This window comes from Nanorana parkeri, unplaced genomic scaffold (assembly GCF_000935625.1).
Source record: "Nanorana parkeri isolate BGI_ZX_2015 unplaced genomic scaffold, ASM93562v1 scaffold120, whole genome shotgun sequence".
NCBI classification, from domain to species: domain Eukaryota; kingdom Metazoa; phylum Chordata; class Amphibia; order Anura; family Dicroglossidae; genus Nanorana; species Nanorana parkeri.
Genome location: NW_017306388.1, coordinates 232,900 through 242,503, shown reverse-complemented (window position 1 = coordinate 242,503; position 9,604 = coordinate 232,900). Strand labels below are relative to the sequence as shown.

The window sequence follows — 9,604 nt, the reverse complement described above, 5'->3', positions numbered from 1 at the left end:
AGTACTCTGAAATATCTATCTGACAAATAGCAGTGCACTTCATGTGCCTAGTCATTCCTGTGTCTTAAGCCTCATAGCTGTATATCTGCAGTGCGATAATCTAAGGCACTGCTGCCTCGGACTGCTAGTCTCACCAGATTTGGAGTGAGATTTGGTGATGTCACTGCTGTGCTGCTCACTGTCCTCCTTACTGGAGAGGAAGCTGTACCGGAGGACCTGCAGTGCAAGGATCTCCCTGATTCTGCCTCCGCTTGCAGGTCTATGCTTTCTAAACTACCCCTGATGATTCTTGAGTATTCACCCAGCAGTCATCAGATCATCAAGACTTTGGGATAGTCCTGCCTCTACCAGGATGGCTGCCTCCTCACAGAGACTAATTGCAAAAGGGAGAAAATGTTAAACGTTATCTCTGCTAGATAATGTAAGAGACGTTGATGCAGAGCAGAATGATGCAGAGCAGTTATGGGGAAGAATATACTCAAAAGGACACCACAGACTCGGCTCTTACCTGAACATAAGGCCAGGTTGTTCTAACACACCAGTTTTGGCAAGTAAACTACAGTGTCAACACCGGCACCAAACTGACTGATGAATGAGTATTTAAAAAATGACAAACAATCCTTGAGTATGGCATAGCGTAAATCTGTCCTTGTAAAAATAAATGGTCTCAACAAAATACATTCTGAAAGGTGCCGATTAATTTGGATTCTTGACTTATTGACAATAAACAATTTCAAGAAAACAGGAAATGCATGTTGCAATTACTGGCAATCCATGGTCTAGAGACCCTTTCAGTCCAATGACAGTCCGCGGGATCCTGTGGCCTAATAAAACGCTAGGCTTAGCTGACCACTGTTGCATCAGGAAGACTAGCTAATTAACATACAGCAAATGCGTTGTTTAAGAAGCCGCACATTTAAAAATAATGTGAACGACTCCTCTGCCCCTCACGATCCCCTTTCTCTAATAATCAAAAACATAAAAAGAACTATAATTCAAAACAAAACCATATATCAGATATGTAAAACTCCACTTGAGGCAGTTTTTCTTTAAATCTCCTGTACCATAGAGCAGAATCTTCTGCACGCTTAAAATAAAAACGCATATTGTTCCATTCACATTACATATTTTACAATAAAAATGCAGTACAAAAAAGTTTAAGGGTTTTTTTGGCATATTGTCTGTGCTGGCAAAAAAAAAAAGAGAGAGAAATAAAATATCTGTTTAAAAAATAAAAGAGAGCAAAAAATTCTTCTTTTACCAAAATGTAAAATAAGTCGCTCTAGCAAAGTTACTCACTTTGTCATTGTTATATCTTTCAAAGAAGGAAATGGGAGAACAAAAAGCTTCATGACAGACATCGATAGCAAAATAAGTATAAAGGACCTTAATGAAATTAAGGAGTTGTACAGTCGTACTTCGATAAATAGTCGAGCGAGCATATACACAAGCGTCAGCATGAAAATACTTCATTATCCCACTAAAAACGCTAAGTTTTTATACAGATTTCTCTTGATATATCAGCTGTATTAATACTGGAAAAAAAAATCATCTTTTTTTGTTTGAAGGCTCTGAGCAGTTCCTAACATAACCCATTATTTTTTATTTTAAAAAAGAAGCCCCATTAGACAATGAACCTGAATACGTGTGGCAAATTTCACTTCAAAGGGCTATAAGGAGTCCGAAAAAAATCCCCCAACTCTTAAATTTTTTCCATTATCTATCCATAACCCCGAAATATAGTCCTGAAGCCCCTTTCTTATTGACTACCATATTTCAGCCTTCTGATGTATGAATGAAAAGCTGCATTGAGTTAAGCAAGACCTAACTTTCCCCATGCCTCTTGCTATAGTTTGGCCCTTTTTTTTTTTTTGCTTAGTTTTTATTTTCAGCTTTGTTTTTTTTAGTTTTCTTGAATTTCAACGATCCATAAGTAATTTAAGGCCAAAAAGTAAAATGAAGAAACTCATAAGCACTGAAGGTGTTGGCATGTAGCGTAGCACGCCCTGGTCTCTCCGCTATTGCAACCCACGTTAATGCGTTTGCGAGTTCTGTTGATGAACGTGTACTTGTCGAGTACAAATGACAGGCAGTTCTTTCATTTTTTTTTGTTTCATTCTCGTGTATTCCTTCTTGGCAAAATTTGCTTAAAGTTATTGTTCCATCTGGCTGTGTCAGTTGTTGGTCTGAGGCTGCTGCAGGCCTTTGTGTAAAGCAGGGGTGGAGGCGGAGGGTTTGATCCAGGGAACAGTTAGCAAGGATGAGGAGGAGGAGGTGGTCGTGGTTGTCATGGTAACCTGAAGCATCTGTTCGTTTTGTATCAGTCTAATGAGACTTTTGAGGCGTTCCAGTGATGACTGAGTTCCTCTCTGCCGGGCCAGCAAGCTATTCTTCAGCTCTAAGCATTTCTGTGACAGGGAGAGAATACAATATGTTGCTTATTGTTAAAAACTGAATAATAAAAGTCGGTGTATGAATGAATAAGCAAAGATTGGACCAGTATGTAATAACTGAATGTGCAGTGCTCTGTATTCAGGAAATGCGGCATGGCCAACACTCCTCTGAATAAGCAGTAAAGTTTAAAAGGTACAGTTCAGTCAAACATGAACATTTTTTGCATTAAATATGAATCAAAAGCTGCTAAGTGACTTCCATTTTAATCTCGATAGCTTGTCATACTCCTAACTAAACCCCATAATTACAGGTATCCTCCTCTTGCATTGAGTGGCTCTGAAGCTTAGCCTGTGAAGATGGAAGCCCTCAAACCAAGTAAGTATATACAGACTGCATGTCCCTGTTAGGAAAGGAACCCATAGCTCTTCTACATGTTCTACTTAAAGAACAGGATTTTATTAAAATTCACCCTTGCAGTGAAGCTACCCCTGCACTGCAAGGGTTAAGTGCATGTTTTGGTCTAGGGATAAAAATAAAGAAGACATACCCACCTGATCCTCAGTCCCGCCTGGCTGCTAGGCTCTGGTGGTCTGAGGACCCGTGACATTATCACGTCTAATGATGTCACGTGCAGGGGTAGCCCCACTTTGGCAGAGATCTTTTTTTTGCAGTCTGTGTTCTATTAGTGAGAGAAGTGAGGGACAACACGATTTTAGGCTGGTGTCAAACGGATGTACCCACTGGAAATCTTCCACTCATGCCCTGTTGCATTGGCATCCTTACATTTTGGATTTCTCATCACTTTCCATCCCAGTGACCATGGTCACCAGGACATATAGAGTGAATCTCTGCAGATTCAGCAGTATATAAATGAGTAAAATAAATATAAAACAAAGTACAATAAGGTAAGAGGACTTGATCGAGATTTCCACGTTACTGAAAACTGTACCTTCATAGCTTCTCTCAGAAGTCTCTCCTGATCTTCTAGCTGCCTCTGCTCATTCTTTAACTCATTACCTTTCTTCAATAACTTTCTCTTTTCTTCTTCTTTCACTGGAAAAAACACAGAGGGTCAGCTGTCTGCCACAAATACGGGTAAAGAGATCAGAAACACACACAAAGGCAAAAGAAGGAGCAGATGTGCTGCAGTAATGCGTCAGAATAATTTTAAACATATGCTTAGAGGTAGCATGGAAAAGCTTAATACAGTACAGGATCCTTGACTTTTATGCTAGTTCAGACACCTGGACATATAGCAAAATGTTTGTGGACACCTGACCATCATACATACTATATGGCTAAAAGTATGTGGACACTCCTCCAAATTATTGAGTTCAGGTGTCTCCAGTGAAGGGTACTGTTAATGCTACAACATACATTTTTGGCAACTGTGAGCTTCCAATCTTGTGGTAACAGTTTGGTGAAGGCCCTTTTTTCCCTGTGCACAAAGCCAGCTCCATAAAGACACAGTTTGATGTGCTTGGTGTGGAGGAACTTTAGTGGCCTGCACAGAGACCTGACCTCAAAGAAGAACTCTGGACAAAGAAAGTCTTAACCCTTGCAATTGGGCTACCCTGCACTGTAAGGGTTAAGTGCGCATTTTGTCAAGGATGCTAAAATAACAGAGTTATACTCTCCCAAACCACAATCTTGGCTGGATTCTTCACTGGTCCCTTCAGCTGGTCTCCTCCTCTGCTCCAGCGATTGTCTGTCTCTTGGCATCCTCACGTCCTATACACTTTATAGGATGTGATGATTTACTGGTTAGACTGCTGGAGCAGTTGGGGAGGGAGGCTGAAGGGGTGGGAATAACAGCCAGCCGGGATCGCGGTTCAGGTGAGTTATTTTAGCTCCCTAGACAAAACGAGCACCCAACTGCCATGAGGGGGTAGCTCCACTGCAAGGGTTAAGATTTTATTTGTCTGGAGTACTTCTTTAACCTGCCATTAGGCTGCATTCACACTGGTCTGTTTTATAAAAATCAATGGAAACTCATGGCAGCACATTTAATGTATGGTAAAATCACGCATCAAAATGCCACGCATTGTACGTTTTTACACACACTGACAAACAATGCAAAATGGGCAGCAAAACCAGCTTACACTGCCCCATAATGTGTTCAGTCCTCGGATTGTGCCGTTTACTTCCAGGCTCCTAATTTTCCAATAATAACTATTTCATGTGTAACGGCTTGTAGTGAACTGGTCCTAAACACTAGCAGCCAACAACCTTCAGCGTGGTTCTGATGAAGGAGGCGTGGCCTCAGAAACGTTAACCTAACCTCAGGGAGGAAGAGCAGCCGGTGGGCTCAACTGCTCGTGTTTTTATTCAATTCATGCCTGTAAAAACTCAATTTTTGTGAGTATGATTTTATGTGTTTAATTCATTTTATTAAAGCGTTTACACGCGATGGAGGCGCTCTTTGTCTTTTGTTTGGTCCTAAACACCCCTTTACATATATCAGGGGAACACTTTGAGTTTTAGCCAAGCAAAAAAACAAAAAAATGGCAGCCACTCAATTTACAATTAACAAGGGAAAGGTGCATGTGAATGGGGCAATATATTGAACTCCCCAGCACTCAATCCAGCTAGTCAGCACACAAAAGTGTTTTTAACAGCTTCTAACCTAACATTTACATGGTTTTTGTTGCATTACACCTTTTGTTTGCATTGTTCCATTTGCAAATACATGTGAGGCCTCACTGCAGCATCAAGGCACCACTGTAAAGTGCAGTCCATCAATCTTAACTAACCGAATGCCTAACCTATGACATACTTGTATCAATAAATAAACCAAGAGCAGGCTTATCTTGGAGAAGTCAGACTCACACAGAGGTCCAAACAAGGCACCTGAAGAACCCCAAGGGTGTTTGCATTGTACTGTATTGTCCAGTGCACTGCATGCGCCACCATCCTGCACCTTTTTCTTTGCTACTTATAAATGTTTTTTGGGGGTTTGTTGTATTTGGTGCAGATACACACTGGAGGTCTTCCGCTATTTTGAACGAACTTGAGCTAAACTGAGTGCTGGAGAATTTTTCAATTCATTGATGCAAAATTTGAGTGGCCCCTCTGTTAGACTTATGGTGCCATAGTGAAGTGATAAAGGAGACTAAGTCACCCCTCTCACTATGTTCCTGCAGATTACTGTGTTCCTCCACTTTGTGTGTTCTGCCACATTAAAATCCAAAGTACCGTCCACTCCTTTTTCATCTGCGAATATCTGAACCCAGTTAAACACAGAGAAACTAACCATACAGGTGTCTCTCTTCCACAGTCACTAGTAAATGTATAAACGTTAAAGGCGGCTTACAACACAGCTTCACTCACTCCATGATATATACACTGTATAGTCTTCAGCCATGATAAAAAGGACCATACCTGATTTATGTGTTACATAGGACTGAACAATAGCAACAGCTCCACTCCATGGCACTGTCTCCTTCTTTAATACCTGAAGGCAGACAAAGAAAGGCAAGAGGAAACATTTTATTTCAACACAAGCAAAAGAAAAGAAAAAAGAAAACGGTACAGAAAAAAGGTGTGTCTGGAGAAAAAATAAATTTGTAGTTAAAAGGCTCATAAATAGCATCACTTTCACACACTGCAATATCTAAAAAGAATTTGTAAAAGTGTTTAGGAATAAAAGTGTTAAACTTGTAGATCATTAGCGCAGTAAGTATTTTAAACCATGGACACAGCAAGGAGCAATATTATCCAACACACAGCCGACTTCCTGTCTAAAATACCAATTGTTCAATTGTCCACAATGAAGCAGATGAAAAGGCTGGACAGCGGAGAGGCAAATATCTCATTTTCTGTGCACATGTGGGAGTTCTCTACATTATCTGTGAATGTTATTGGTAGGTCTTTCACATAATGCATACAGTATCAATTTGTCAGGGTGTGTAGGGAAGGGGTTTAGGGTAGAGTGATCCTTTATAGTTATTATTTACAGCTCCCTAAGCAAACTGAAAATACCAACTTATAAACATATATGATTTCTCTGTCAAACCTAATATAATACTGAATTTGAGAACCTCGCCTCAGTATACCGCGAGCAGCTGCTCGCGGTATACTGCTACGTCTCAGTATACCGCGAGCTACAGCTTGCAGTATACTGAGCTTAGGGTAACGGGAGGACGCTAGTTTGTGTCCTCCCGTTACCCTAAGGAGAACTATGGGGAAAATACTTAGCCTCATAGTTCTTCTTTAAAGTCAGAAAGTCCATTGAAATGTCCTGAGGGTGTATGTCAAAAACGTTCCTTTTTTTAAAAACAGAGTGGGGAAGTATTAGAACTCCTTTGGGGGCTCCGTTTGAGACCTTTATCTTCACTTCCTGTCCTGCTGACAATGGTTTCATCAGACAGGAAATGAGAAAATATGCAACTGCAACAGACAAAAATAAAACCTGACAAGAGTTCTAGCTGTCCCCTATTCTAATACAGAGTAAGTTCAAAATAAAACAGAAGTCATCAACTTGTGCAACTAGATCGATTGTTTATGGGCTATATATTGATATCTTATGAACTCTCAAATGATGACTCTGGACCTTCGTAGAAACAGGACAATATGTGGGATCAGGATTACCTTATAGTGTATTTAAACTTTTGCAGCCAAATAGGGATTACGTCTTCTTTTTACATGTTCTCATTCACGCAGTAGAACTTTAAAAAAATATTCAAACATTTTTTAGCAAGTAAAAAGATTTTTAGCAAGTAAGGTAACATTTTACCTTTTTTTTTTTTTTTTTACTTGCTAAAAAATCTAATTTCCCTTTCTAGCTTTCCCGTTCTATGTAATGTTTAGGAGGGGGCTGGGGAACTATATTTACCATAGTTAACTCTGTACTGTGCTGGCAGATCTAGATGTGCACACTGCCTGTTCTAAGAAAGGGTTCAATATCTCAAGGCTTGGGTGGTACATTGTATGTTCATGCACAACAATTTGCAATTGCACTGCTCTGGAACGCACAACATTGCGTTACCGTGCGTTCCAGTATGGACGATCACACTGTGGGTGGGAGGCACGTTTGGGGTGCCACTGAAATGAGTGGCACTGTAACGCACCTCCCGCAGCAGAATTTGTCAGGCCGAAACCAAAATGACCTTTTTCCCACCTTTTATTGTTATTATTTTTTAAATAATTGGAAGCACATGGCGCTTGATTTCAGCCAGGGAATAACAGCTGCCAGTGGCAAATACAGCAGGTAGTGGGCTGGTGCAATAGCCAGCCTGCTATTGGCCATTTCAAACTGCAATAGCCAATAGCAAGCTGGCTGTTGCGACCGCCCACTGCTTGCTGTGGCCTCCTCCCAGCATGGAGGAGAGAGCTAGGGATCCAACCAACTAATCGATTATGAGATTAATTGGTTGCAGCCCCTATTAAAGATACCTCTTACTGTTGTATATTTTGACATGGGAGTAATTTATTCATGCAAATTTGCAAAGTTACTGAAGGATACACCTTAACAATAATTAAGCATTCCTCTGTAACACAGGAAACTCCAAGGAGTGCCACAGTCCAGGCAGGAACTTTTATTAGCACCATCATGCAGAAAACAAAATACATTTTACAGTAGCTGTAGTATATTATGACATGTGAGGACTTTGCTCAGGCAGACTTGTAAGGTTACTGAAAGGTCAACTTTAAAATAAAGTAAAAACTGCACAGTTAACAGCATGGTGTGGTATGCTGCTTCTCACCTTTTGCTGGCACTTAGGACACATCCACACCCCCTTGGGTGCTATTTTCACAGGTGAGTCCAAGCAGTTTACATGGTAAGCTCTTGGGCAGTTTCCACAGGGCTGCAAATTATTGCCACGTTTGCATGCTGAGCAGTGTTCATCGTGAATGATCTGATCCTATCAACAAATAACAAAGAGAAAACAAATTATCACAAAGATGTTTGATTTTCTTTTCCTTTTTGCTAATAAAAGAAAGTAATCATCAAATTAACGCCACAAATTGCATTTTTCAAGACTGAATGTTCTGATAGCACTCATTGCAGAGTTTAAATACCAATAAATGTGACAAATTAAATCACAAATTGTATAAACAATCACATAATATAAAAAGTGCCAACTGGGATTTGACAGCACTTGCAACTGTAACTGAAACCGTTTTGGGATAAAGGCAATTTGTACGTAACAAAAACAGCTTATATAACAACCGACCCTGAAACCTCTAGTAACCCACAGCAACCAATCAGAATGCATCTCACTACTGTATGCTTAAAGTGACACTACACTCAGGAGTTAAATCTTAAAAATGCATTCAAGTACCCTAACTATGAACAAAAATTTATCTTATCTGTGTATCACTCGGCTGTAGATCCTCAAACCATCTCTGAAGTGGTGCTGACACTGTCCTTCCATCTGGAGGGGGGCTACTTTTGTTCCCCATGGTTCCTGTGTGTGTTGTAAAGTAGTCACCGCTCCAAGCTCACTCTTTTCATGGACTACAATCTCACGTTTAGTTTACTAATTTGTATTGAAGTTATAGTCCGTGACGGAAGCGAGCTTGGAGCAGTGGCCTTATCATTTCTTTGCCAATTTGCTACACCATTGCTAATATTTCTTAAGTAACTTCCTATTACATTTTTTATCGCCAGTTTATAGAGAACAGAAATGATCATGGAAAAAAGACCAACAATAACAGCCTGTAAACATGAAACATAAAACATCCTGAGAAATATAAATAAATGGCAGACTTTCACAGACGCAGCATATTTATGAACAGGGATGTATAATATCATATCATATCTTAAAACCATGTATCTTTTCAGTGTAGATGTAAATGGGAAATAACCTGACCCAGTGAAGAAGATGTTCTAGTTTTACAGCATAGATCAATATTAGTTGAAAAAAATGTACAACCCTGAAATGTTATTGAGCAATCAGATACTTGATGTAAAAAAATATTTCATGTTATAATCTGCTGCACACTCTCAGCCGTGTAAAGCATGTGAAATGTGTAAATTGTTTTAGTTTTTAGTTACAGAGACCCCCAACTCCTCCCACCCAGTGCATGCTGTGATTCCTATTGGCAATGCCATACATGCAAAGAAAGACCATATTGTGGACCAGAAACTGTCATGCATATATGTAAAAAATAAATGGTCCCAGAGTTAGCCACCACGCTCTATTTGTAAGGTAAATGCCCAGGTGCACCTCCACAAAAATATCCATACAAATCCAAAGAAGATATA

General features: G+C 39.9%; 1 protein-coding gene across 5 annotated transcripts in view; it reads right to left on the bottom strand.

The window, feature by feature from the left end:
- Positions 1-1,916: 1,916 nt before the first annotated feature.
- The window catches only part of PHF21B (PHD finger protein 21B), a 107,281-nt gene continuing 99,593 nt past the window's right edge, over positions 1,917-9,604 (bottom strand). For all 5 annotated transcript variants that reach the window (XM_018553444.1, XM_018553443.1, XM_018553448.1 and 2 more), the window contains 4 exons: positions 8,100-8,258; positions 5,776-5,848; positions 3,344-3,447; positions 1,917-2,408 (listed from right to left, as the gene is read on the bottom strand). In XM_018553444.1, coding sequence (XP_018408946.1) covers positions 2,175-2,408; positions 3,344-3,447; positions 5,776-5,848; positions 8,100-8,258 — 570 coding nt within the window. In that variant the 3' untranslated portion in view covers positions 1,917-2,174. The remainder of the gene's footprint in view (positions 2,409-3,343; positions 3,448-5,775; positions 5,849-8,099; positions 8,259-9,604) is intronic.